The 12,116-nt window shown below is 34.9% G+C and overlaps 1 protein-coding gene across 1 annotated transcript; it reads right to left on the minus strand.

The window, feature by feature from the left end:
• Positions 1–249: 249 nt before the first annotated feature.
• OstDelta (oligosaccharide transferase delta subunit) lies at positions 250–12,058 on the minus strand. Its single transcript, XM_019054290.2, has 13 exons — positions 11,902–12,058; positions 10,438–10,622; positions 8,730–8,858; positions 7,837–7,988; positions 7,325–7,464; positions 6,638–6,810; positions 5,531–5,730; positions 4,860–5,069; positions 3,885–4,089; positions 3,036–3,227; positions 2,512–2,607; positions 1,884–1,959; positions 250–659 (listed from the first exon to the last, which is right to left on the minus strand). The coding sequence occupies exons 1-13, from the start codon at positions 11,918–11,920 to the stop codon at positions 520–522; spliced, it is 1,917 nt and encodes a 638-aa protein (XP_018909835.2). The 5' UTR covers positions 11,921–12,058; the 3' UTR covers positions 250–519.
• Positions 12,059–12,116: the final 58 nt, after the last annotated feature.

A 12,116-nucleotide genomic window follows, 5' to 3' on the forward strand; every position in this document is an offset into this window, starting at 1 on the left:
TAATTTCCACGTTTTTTCATCCTCCTCCAAAAATCCCATCAATACTAACAAAAGGGCACTAAGGGACCCCACACAATTCTTTAAAATGAGGGATAAGAGAGCATTATTGAAGAAACAGTACATAGTAGTTTGCTAACGAACACTTGATCATCCTCTTCTGCTTATTGTTTTTTAAAGTTTTTGAAAAACTGAATCTTTTTTAAGACAGGGTGCAACTGTAGGTACCTCAACCACAAAAAAACAATAAAATAACACAAAAAAACTTCTATATTTTATGAATTTTAAAAGTAAAAAAATTACACTTATCAAAATAAAGGTGATTGTAGCTATTAGTGCCTCTTAGAGATCGTAGGAATTGAAAACAGAATTGTAACGTACTGTTTCTAAAATTGCCTGGTCTTTACAAAAGACGTCTTACGAGCTAGTCGGTTTGATTCTGTTGACAATTAGTTTACACACCAGTAAAGCAATGACAAATGAGGTTGCTTGAGAATGAAAATTATAACTAAAGATCACATTTTATCTTTTGCGGTTAGCTGCAACGTGAGAGAGCATTTTGTTCCCGCAGAGAAACGTTACAATGGCCAACCCAATCAAATACTTGAGTGTTTCAAACATGTTAAGCTTCAACCAGAACAGTGTGAAAAGACCGAAGATAGCTGAAATGATAAATTAAATTACATTAGTGCAAAAATTCAAAATTGGCACATTAAATGTATTGTAGGCTTGACATTTGGAGCACATGGGTAGTGAAACTGCAGGAATGTATAACTCGGTTTGCGATATTGCAGACCAATATCTGTTGAGAACTTCCCTCATTTTCTTCTTTACGCGGATAATGATCTATGGAACTTTTCAGCGCTCTAATTCTTTTCTTCCCTTTAGATAATATAGAATTGGAGCAGAGATTTTAAAACACCGCAAACGAGAAATGCATTTCTACAATCGGACCAATTTCATTAGAAAGGAACCAACCTACATTTTCAAAAAAACTGAGTTGAAAATTTTTTTCAGTTCCACCAGCCATATATTTCCTCCTGCCAAAACTTCAAACCTCTTTTTCTCAGTTTCAACTTGATGTGGGTTAGTTCCTTTCTGATAAACTTGGTCCAATTTAACCATTAAAATGGTACACACAGCGTTACTGGGAACTGCAGAGTCAAGAAAAACTGAAGAACAGGAAAATCAGGGAGAAGAAGCTTCTATTCGTGCTGTGTCATCATTACTCCATTATGCCACCACCACAAATTGTCTGATAGAAAAATTGGTTTCAAAATATATACAGATGGCGTATTCATGAAATGAGGCTTACAACAATTCAACCTTGAATTAACAGAAATGGGACTTCAGTTGTTCAAACCGCGCAATATGCGAACAGAATGTTAACAAACGTAAAGAGCCAGCAACTTGAATATTGAAATTTTGTGTCTTTCTGGTAGACTAGACAAGATAACTATTGACTAGGTATCGACTACCAAGGAGGTGCCTTCAGCCAATCGATTATTCAGCTCAATAGGCCACCTTCCTCCGTCAACCAAACGATACAGCTTTATCTTGTCTCGTCTTGTTTATTAGAGGAACAGAAAATTCCAACAAGATCTATACGTTGGCATAATTCAAACCATAAGAATTACTGCCAGTGCAGAAAGGCCCGCGTAAATTAAAGAGGGAGATGAATATGTGGACGAGTTCATCTACTACTTAGGACAACTAGTTTCCATCGTAGATGTAGAGTACTTATGAATAGGACATGGCATAGCTCCTGGCATTCTATGATTTCTTATAATTATTATTATGAATTTTCAATCTTGTGTGTAATGAAGAGAGTCTTCAGTTGTTCAAAAAAAGGGACTGTGAGACTAATAAAGTAAAAGCAAACTTACCGCCTAGACCCAGATGAAATAGAACAGCACTCAGAGAGAATGGGAAATTTTTAATGTTGACGCCCAGCTTCACCCACTGGAACAAAAGCAAAAAAATATTTTGAAAATAATTATCGAGAACCACAATTTATTCTATGATGAAAGTTGATTGCGATTTTCTTAATTAAATATTGAAACCAAGACCAATCCACATTGCGCATTTGCGCATTTAGTTTGGTTGTTTATCGAGCGGGAGATTTGAAGTTACCGTTTCTGATGTAAACTACGAACACTTATTTCTCACGGATGAGAAACTTTTGACTTGGTTTTTTTTAGTAAATGAACATTTATACTGTTGTAGTAACTTCTCATGCATTTATTATAATTTTTTTTACAACTATGCCTTTGGTTATTGGTGGGTTTGGTAACTAACTTGTTCCTATAATAATTGGTGCTCCTGACATGGCTTTTCCTCGTATAAACAACTTAAATTTTGGACTTCTTGTCCCTTCATTAACTTTCGTATGAACTAGTGTACTGATAATCGTGGGGGTTTTCAAGATATTCATCCTGTTATGCGCTAAAGTCTGATGAAATTCAATAACACATTAGTTCATTTAATTACTTTATTATGATAATTAATACTCACCAGCCCGAGTAAGATTAAAAGGGGCAATATCACAAGACCGGTGAAAAACGTAGATACAGCTGCTCTTGGTCGCGGCTCTGGTTCACGGAATAAGTGCTATAATAGAAAGAGCAAAACATTTATTGACTTAACAAAGTAACAACGTATAAAATAAAGAGTAAAAATAAAAAGAGTCTTACGGAAAAAAAGATAATATTGGCAATCTCATGCTCCGCAGGTTACAAGGCCAAGTAATCTTAACCCCTCAGTCTTTGTCGCAATTGATTGTACATGAATGAAAGACAAAAAGGGAACTGATCTGGGAAGAACACTCAAAGGTGTTTAATTTTCATTTGAGCAAATGAGTGAAGTATAATTACTATGAAAAATGATTATCTTTCCAATTAGATAGATATTGATAAAAAATTTACAGGTGGACAAATAAATATTTAAATCAATGTGCAATGAATTTTACTTTTCGACTAGGTATCTGTCGTAACACTAGCTTAGAATCTCTTCACATAAATTCCAATGGAATTACTTACTTGAATCTCAGGTTTCGGTTTGTAGATATCTGTACTTGATTTGGCAGCATCAGGGGCATCAGATGGGAATTTCAACTGTACTTTAGCCATATCCCATAAGAAGGAGTCAGAAAGGATTGCGTCTCCGACAATCAAAGAAATCATGTAGTCTCCCGATTTATGTTCAAACAAAGAACTCTTGCTATTGAAATCCTGATAACAAAAGAATATTATTTTACAAAATGGAACTGTTAAGAAACTATAGTACTTTAGAAATAAGTTATTGAACACCAAAAAAGGATGTAAATATCACATTTTTTAAAAAGAGAGATAAACATACACCTAACCAAAATTCAGAGAAGTAAAATCTTCTGCTTTTCAAATACCTTTAAAAAAAGTAATGAATCTGAACTGACAGCATTTCAAAATCAAAGACAGGCACAGTAAAATCAAGGAACAGCCTTAACTAGAATTAACCTAACTACATCATTGCCTCTCGTGTTGTATTCCTTTTTCAGTAAACTAGGCAACATTCTGATGTGGAATTTTGTAAGTACAAATCTTCTGTGTAATCTTGGGTCTTACAGAAAGTTTCAAGGCGTTATGTTCATTACTTTTCTATTAAATAAATAAAATATAATGAGAAAATGAAGCGACGTGAAACATAGCGAGGCTGGTTTACAAACAGTTCTAGATCACTCCAAAAGAACAAATCAAACCCAGTTTTGACAGGATCACTATGGGTTTTGGGGAAAATAGGACTAGAATTGGAAATTGAACTTTCCACCAGAACAGATTTATTACGATCAGGAGAGTTGTGATTGAAAGATAATGACAAAGAAAGGTACGACGGAAAAATTGAATACGTACGATATCAAATTTGTAATTATTGTCTGAGGATGACTCGGCAAGGAAGGTTATTTCCTGCTGACTTGCAAGGTTAGTGAATTTGACGAAAGCCTGATGGACTGAAAGAGCTTTTCCTGACGCCTTATTCTTCAAACCGAATTTCAGGATCAATCTTTGAGATACATCAGCTGATAAGACAGAGCCTAATCGTGTCGGGAAAACCAAACTGAAACCATCCAAAACAGGGAATGTAAAATCAAATAGAAAAGTAGAACAGAGGATTTAAGATCGAAACACCTTGATTCACAATAAAATATCTCTGAAACTTTGTTTGTAAGTATTGAAAGATTAATTGTTTTATTATTCAACCATTTTATGTTTAACTCTTTTTACGTTTACTATCTAGTCTTGATACATGGCCCAAAATTCTCGCAGTTTTATTTCTTTTACTTACGGTTGCCTACAGACTGAACCCAATAACAAAAAAATATTACAATAGAAAAAAAGACCACCAAAAAACCTTTTGATTACAGATCTACTTATCATTGCTGGTTACATTAAAAGTTTTATTTCTCACTCTAAACAATCCAGGCAATGCATAAAAATGAGCGAGAGATAAAAGTTCCGGAGCACCAATAAACTCATGAAAAACTTTTGACAAAAAAAATGAATCGATACAGCAGTAGCTGAATATTTGATCAACATTTAGGGCATTAAATCTGGTGGACAAATAAGACAGGTTGTGATCAAACATAGCTTGCTGTTCTGTAGTTTTAAAAGAAAGACATCTTAAAAAAGTATCTGTATTCAAATAACTATGTTAAAAATACTACTCGGATTTAAGAAATTTAATTTTAAAGACTCTTTGATAAACCGAATAAACAGCTATAATGGGACTTTAGATTGTATTCTGTCTGCATAAATGCATTTGCTACTGAATTTTTTCGTTAGGTAAAGTGATTATACAAACAAAGAAAAATTCACTGATGAACTTACTCATTCAACTTGGGAGCTGAGGTCTGGTCTGAATCTACTATGCCGATTTGGACATTTTGGACACTGACAGGACATGTCACTTTAATGATGACCGTCGTACCAACATTGCCAATTAACCGAGGGTCTGCTTTGTTGGGGACTGCACTGATGGAAACACGATACAGACCAGCATCTAACTTGGCATCTAAGATGTTGACACCATAAATTTTACTGAAATAAAAAGATTAAGGGAATAATAATGAATGATGATAAAAAAGAATTAAATGGTCTTGATGAGACACCAAGAAAAATAAGACTGAAACAGCATAATGGAGGTAAGGAAAAGGTACTTTTTCTTAAAGGGTCAATTTATGCTGTGATCAAATTGAAAAGGAAATACTTGAAACATTTATTTTCACAGCTTTTTCGTTCCATATTGTACTACCATTCTCTAGAATAAGAAAGAAGGAAACGAAAAAATGCTTCAATATATTCTTTATGAACACAGGAATAGAGGTATTTGACTTCAGAATTGACTAATCTACAGGAGAACGACTGCAAAAAGGGTCTTCAATTTCTTTCTACACATTAAAATTTAACTTGATTTCGCAGACGGTTTTTGGAGAGGTTTCTCTCTGTTTCTGTTATTCACTACTTATCATGACAGTGAAGAGGAGAAAAGTTTGAAATACCTGTTAGCTGGAGTCTGTTCAAGTTTCTTTTTAGATAAAACAACAACATTATCTGAGAGCCGTGTAGCGGATTCTGCTGTCACAGTTAGAGGAGCTGTCAAGGCATTGCCAAGTACGTCAGATACATGAACGTTCAATGAAGGGTTTGAGGAACTGATTGTTGCAGTTTCCGCAATTTCGATAACGACAGGAATTTGGAACTGAAAGGATGAATTAAAAGAAGTGATTAAGCAAGAAAAAAAATAATGGCCCAAAACTGTATGTAACAAGATGGAGAAATGGTGCTGGGTCCACACAATTCCACAGGGAAATCGAAGCCGAGAAATTCCAAAAATTACAATTAGAGTCGAAAAAATGTTTAGCTCTAATGAGTACCAGTACAAAACTGACGGGGGAAGAGTGTTCAGCTCAGGCAGTTTGCATTGGAATAGTAAGTTGAGGTCACATCGAGAGATCTATACCGGTTTGGGTCTTTTTAGACCTCATCAGTAGATTACACTCGTTAGTAAACCCTACTTAGCATCCCGCAAAATCCAAGACGGCATTGAGACGCCATCATGAATATGACCCAAGACATGACACAAAAGTGTGATCTTCGCTCCATCTACTGTCGCTGTTTAACAACTCTCATAACAAAACAAGGAAAACCCCCAAAAATTTATTAACAGGCAGGTTGGAGATAATCAAGTATGTATGGATAAAAAAACTTCACGATTTAAAAGAAATTCCGTGAATGAGCACTCTCTGTGCTGGTTCATGCACAGAATTTAAATTAGAACAGTATATTGCAGCCCAGAAAAAGTCCAATAAACTGAAAACTAGTCCAATGCTAGCATGCTGCGAGAATTGTCAAATTGTGCACAAATTTCTGAAAATCAGGTTTTTAACATGATTTGCCAACTTCCAAGCAGAATTTCAGAGAGCAATATCAACTTCGAAATCAGTATCTAATAATCATATCATTACTTCACTTAGGAACATTTGATCCCGAGATTGCATCTTTTTTGCAGGCTTGACAAGGATACTAGATTACAAAACTTTTTTCATTTGAGGTCCCAAAATCCTCAACCAAAAGTTAATGGGTAGTTAAAAGGAAGAGCTCATTACCTTATTGTCAGCTAATGTCTTCAAAACATTGAGAAGGAAGTAGGCACCTTTGGGCAATTGAACGGACCTTCTTGACAGAAAATAGTTGGCAAATTTAACAGCTTGGTCTGGAGAAAGCTGAGGGGCTTTGTTCAATGATGTCCCCAATTTGTATGCTCCGTTAATTATCAGTGCTGTAAAGATGAATAAAGACAAAATCAAAGAGTGAGAAAATAAATGATAGAAGACTTAAAGAGGCTCAAAAAAAAAAAAAGGACAAATTTTGTTTTTTGAAATTCAATGTACGTCAAAAATTGGACTGATCCTGTTAAAGATCAATTATCAAGAATACCTTCTGTCTTCCACATTTTTTTTATATACTGCTCTTACGGCAATGTTTAATATGCAATTGAACTGAAGAAGACTATAGCTTATTGTAAGTGGGAAGTTTGGATTTACACATCAAAAAAGGTTAAATCATAAAAATCTTTGTCAAGTGTTGCTTTCCATGATTTTCATAGTACAAATAATGTTTGCCATTCAATTTTCGGGAGTAAACATACATTACAATGCTCAATTTCACACCTCATCTGGTGGTCCACTACAGTTTTAAATACATTCTTTGCATTTAATTTTACCTTGATTTTTGGAAAGGAATACTTGCCTGATGAAAAATCGAGAACAATTAAAAACGAAGATGGGACTTACCTGTGATACTGAGTCCACCTTCAAATTGTAAAAATTTCCCGTCTACTTCGTCAGCCTGAACAATTGCATCCTCAATGCGATTATAAGCAAATGCTCCATTTGAACCAAGGAATGAAGCGATGTGGAAAACATATCCCAGGCTTAAAAGAAAAAAGAAATTTACAATAGCAAAAGTTTAGGAATAAAAAATGAGGTAAAATTTCAAAGATTCACCCCTCTTTAAAATTTAATGAAAATTCTAAATTTCAATAAATGATTTAATTCAACAATACTTTTGAATTTAGAAATACTATGCATCCAAAAATTCTTACAAAATCTGAGCAGGGCAAAAGGGTCAATAGCCCCCTACTTCTCCTTCCTTGCGTCAGCCTACATTAAAGCTGAAACTGCCTTTCACACGAGTCTGAAAAACTATGTTTTCTTTTACCTAACTCAATAGCATATCACCAATATTTCACAAGAAATTAGTCATTTTTTAAAAGTATGATTAAAAAAATACATTGAGAACTTACTTTACTAGGGTGTCATCGGTTTTTAAGGCTGTTTGAATAGTCTTGACAACATCTGTGTGAGGAACTGCTTGGTTGAGATCTTTTAAACCTTGAGCAGCAAAATATAGATCAGGTACAGAAGAGGTTGAATCTGCTAGGACATCTTTGAATTTCTGAAAATCAAGAAAAATTCTTAGAGCACAATCATTCCTTTCACCTGGTATACTGGGCAAATAAATTAGGCCCAGTAAAAATTCCGGCATTTTTGGGCTAACTGAGAATTGCGACCCCCGATCTTGGCGAGGAGCCGCGGAGTCCACTTTGAGATCACCAGGGTATTGTTTCCATTGTGTCCACACAGAGTGTCTTTACCTAGCGGCAGGACCCCTGTCATAAAGGCCATATGTAAAAATATGTTAAATATAGCAGTCTATAAGCTAATCACTATTTTAGTAACAAATTTGATTAATCTTGTTTATCTTATAATCAAAATCAAATCTACGAATGCTCGGGAAAAATACTCAATCTTTGTATGAGGAATAGATTAGATAAAATTGTTGCGATTTCCACTCTCTCTACATTTTTACTTCATTTCAATTGCTTTTCTAATTTTTGATGTAGAATTGATACCTATTCTTCCATTCATATTATCTACTGTTGTCATTTTGTCTACTGTCGTACAAAAATTGCCAACCAATTTTTTTTTATCATTTATGAATTGTTCCTTTACTTCAACGGATTCGAATTCAGCTAGCAATCCTGATAAAAAATGTATATGATTGTGGAAAAAATCAGTATCTTGCTGTGCTAGGATACAATTCTTCATTTGTATTCCATCTTATTTATTGATATTTTAATTCCAGTTTGCATTTCATTTGTAGAACTTTGCTTATAATCTATTCACTTTTGCTTACCTTGATTAAATTAGCTACATGAATTGTTTCCTTGCAATTACTTAAAGCTTGGTAAGTAGAGCTCGCATAAAAGGAATTCTCCACAGAGGTAGTGGTTTTCAGCGAATTCGCCACAAGTGCACAAATAGCCTGAAACAAATTGAATGATTAAATTGTCTGCTTATCTGGAAGGGATAGACCTTGGAGTAATAAAATAATACTTTCTTGATCTTATAATTTTGATGACGGATTGGACCAGTAGACAAGGAAAGAAAGTATGCACTACAGGCATGTTTTCTCATCAGTGTTTCATACAGAGCATGTTCAACACATCAAAAACTTTCAAACTTAACTCATAGGTGAAAATAAACTTAACTAGGTAATTTACATTATGAACAGATAATTTAAATTTCCCACTCGCGAAAAAACCATAATAGATGTAAGCCAAATTATGAATCAAAATAAACTTAAATCATTTAAGTTAAATGTTAGCAAAAAACAAGAACTTAATTATACCAATATTAGTTCAGCACTTGATGTCACTAGAGAAGACTCCAGTTTTTTTGTAAGAGGGAATTGAGAATCAATGAGGACAAAAACCTTCATTTTCTAATTTATGGATTGAATTTGAAAATTTTTAACGCATCCATTAAATTATACAAATTTCCATGAGGAAACATAGAAGAAAGGTACCAAGGCCATATCAGCTAATGCCATATTTGATAGGGTAATTTAATTTTAACAAGAAAACGTTTGTGTGGATTCCTTTGAAAATTTTAGGAAAATTTCTTTGTAGGTACCTACTATGCACAAAATTGACAAAAATTTGCACAACCAAGTTCATGCAAAAAATAAAATCGCCCAATTACATTTGACAATAATAGATGTGGTTTGGTTCCTTTCTATTTAATGAGGTCCATACACTGTGGTTCTTAATTTCGAACCTTGTCTAAAGGACCATTACCAATAATACAAAAGTTCAGGTCATACTTTGAAATTTACTGAAAATAATGAGGTAAAAAACTCCACTTTATCTCCCTCTCTTTGAGGCGGTGTGAATCAAATTTTCATGGAATTGTCCTCCAATGCACCTTAGTTGAAAAAAAAATTATCATCAGAAAAAAAGAACTAAGTACTGTAAAAGTATCAAAAAAGCTAGTAAAAAAATCATAGGCAACAAAAAAAATGTAAGTGAAAATTTTCTGTTGAAGCCTGTAAAATTTCCTCATCTTGACAGAGGTACCTAGATACTAAACCTAAAATAAAAAAGAACCCTGAAGAAAATGGGTGTGGTCCTTGCTGACTTGGGGATGAGAACGGTACAAATATATTCTACTGACCATCTCAAATACAAATTTCATTTTAAAAAAAAACCCAGTCTGGTTGATGAAGTGCTTGACCTTCAAAAAAAATTCCATTTTTAAGATAGAATTTCGCTGCAGGCTTGACAACGAGAGTAAATCAAGAACAAATCAATTGATTCTATCAATATGGCAACCCTATAGCGTCCTCTGTTCCTCACTCATGTTCTCCGGCTTAAAATCAGCTGATAATTTGTGGCCGCATAAGTAAAGTATTGTAGCACTTTAGTGTTGTGGCAGCAATTTTTTTTTTTTTTGCTTGTGTATTGCACAATTGTGCTCAAAAATTTTAGCCAGGGATTATTCCAGATGAACGTTGAAACCGCAAGTAAATTTACTCAAAAGAAAAGAATTTAAAAACTGTATACCTGCTGCTTTGGTATCGCCTCACCAAGGTCCTTCAGTCCTAAAACTGAGTAATACACACTTGCTACATCATTTGAATCAAGTGATGCTGTGAAAATCTGCTTGAATTTGGCTCGATCACTTGGTTTTAAACTGGAAGTGACACTAACAGATAGGGCTGATGCAGAGAGAGAAAGTAAAACTAGAGCTGCAACACACAAATGAAAGTAACTATTCAAATTTTCTGTAAGAGAATTTGCCAGGTTTGAGATACATAAGAGCAATCACTGCTTTCACCACATATTCAATGCCAAGGCAAAAATATCTGTGACACTTAGAACAGCCACTTGGAATGCACAAAAAGTAAATTAGAAGTAAGTAACATAAAACTAAAAGTGATCCACGACTGAAAATGTGAGGAAATTATGAAAAACGAAATGCCATAGGGAAGTGGCCTGAGCATACAAAACGCTAGCAAGTTCTTACTGCAGAGTAATTTCTTCTTCCTTAGACCGGTCAAGTGGTTACTATCAAAATCATGAAATACTACATTTTATCAATGATACGTTTGAGGACCCGCACAAGACAAATGATCGGTAAAATTTATAAAAAACTCACTTGCACGTAGAAATATTAATTTTACGCTGAGTCGAGCTGAGGATGCCTGAGTTACGAGCCAGCGAAAAACGTCCGTAAATTACTATTTGTACGTGTGAGTTTTTTTAAAAATTTTACTGACTACATTTTATTTCTCACCATTGTGACAACTTATCAGTAATCTTTTCTAGGTCTATAACCTTCTGGATCTAAAGTTCACTCGAATGTTGACGTCCATGCATGACCGGATTGACGTGATTGCCGCCCCTAAGCCGTCAAGATTGTGCCACCCCTACGACTTATCCTAGCAGCTGGGGGGGTAGGTGTTAGTCCTGCTATTTGTAAATTATGTGCCCGACTTGTTTCTTCTCGCAGATTTTCAGACTCTGCCATCAGCTATGTTGCGGTCTTTATTAGGCATCATCTTACACCTTGATTTCTTCTGGATAGAATCTCCACATTGTTGCGCCGTCCTTCCCATAGCACAGCTATCAAGGAAGCACCCTAGCAACATATTCCTCTTTGCACAATCTTTTCACCCCAAAAATTTGTCATCTCAGGCTGCGGCCTCGACGACCTGTGTAAAGATCGGGCCATGCATCCATGCAATCAACCTAACGCCAATTCGACTACAGCCACAATCCTAACGAATCGCAACAGACCATAACAATGTGATTTTTGACGAGGCTGCGAGTGAACTTTGCAAAAAGTTTTTAAAACTCCGAATTACGTCTCTGGTCTATTTAGTTTATACTTTAAGGAACGAAATTACCGGCTACTTCCGAAATGTGACAGGCAGGGGTAGGTTATATGATGCGTAACGGCGCGAGAAAAAGGATCAGTTCAAGTAAGTATCAAAGGATCATTTGAAAGAACAAACTTTTTCTTACCTAATTTTAACGAAATCATTTTTAAAACTAAACTTTAACGTGTCATGAGTACAAAAGTAAACTGAGATGTGGAATGTTCGTGGTATCACCTCTTATCGACTAGTAAGCTGACAACACAACATATCCGAATGCGATGTTGTCAAGGAAAGCTTCTGTCGACTCGGGACGCGCTCTGCAGATTGTAACAAAGAAATATATGTAATTTGAGTGGTCAA

This window comes from Bemisia tabaci, chromosome 1 (genome assembly GCF_918797505.1).
Source record: "Bemisia tabaci chromosome 1, PGI_BMITA_v3".
Taxonomy (NCBI): domain Eukaryota; kingdom Metazoa; phylum Arthropoda; class Insecta; order Hemiptera; family Aleyrodidae; genus Bemisia; species Bemisia tabaci.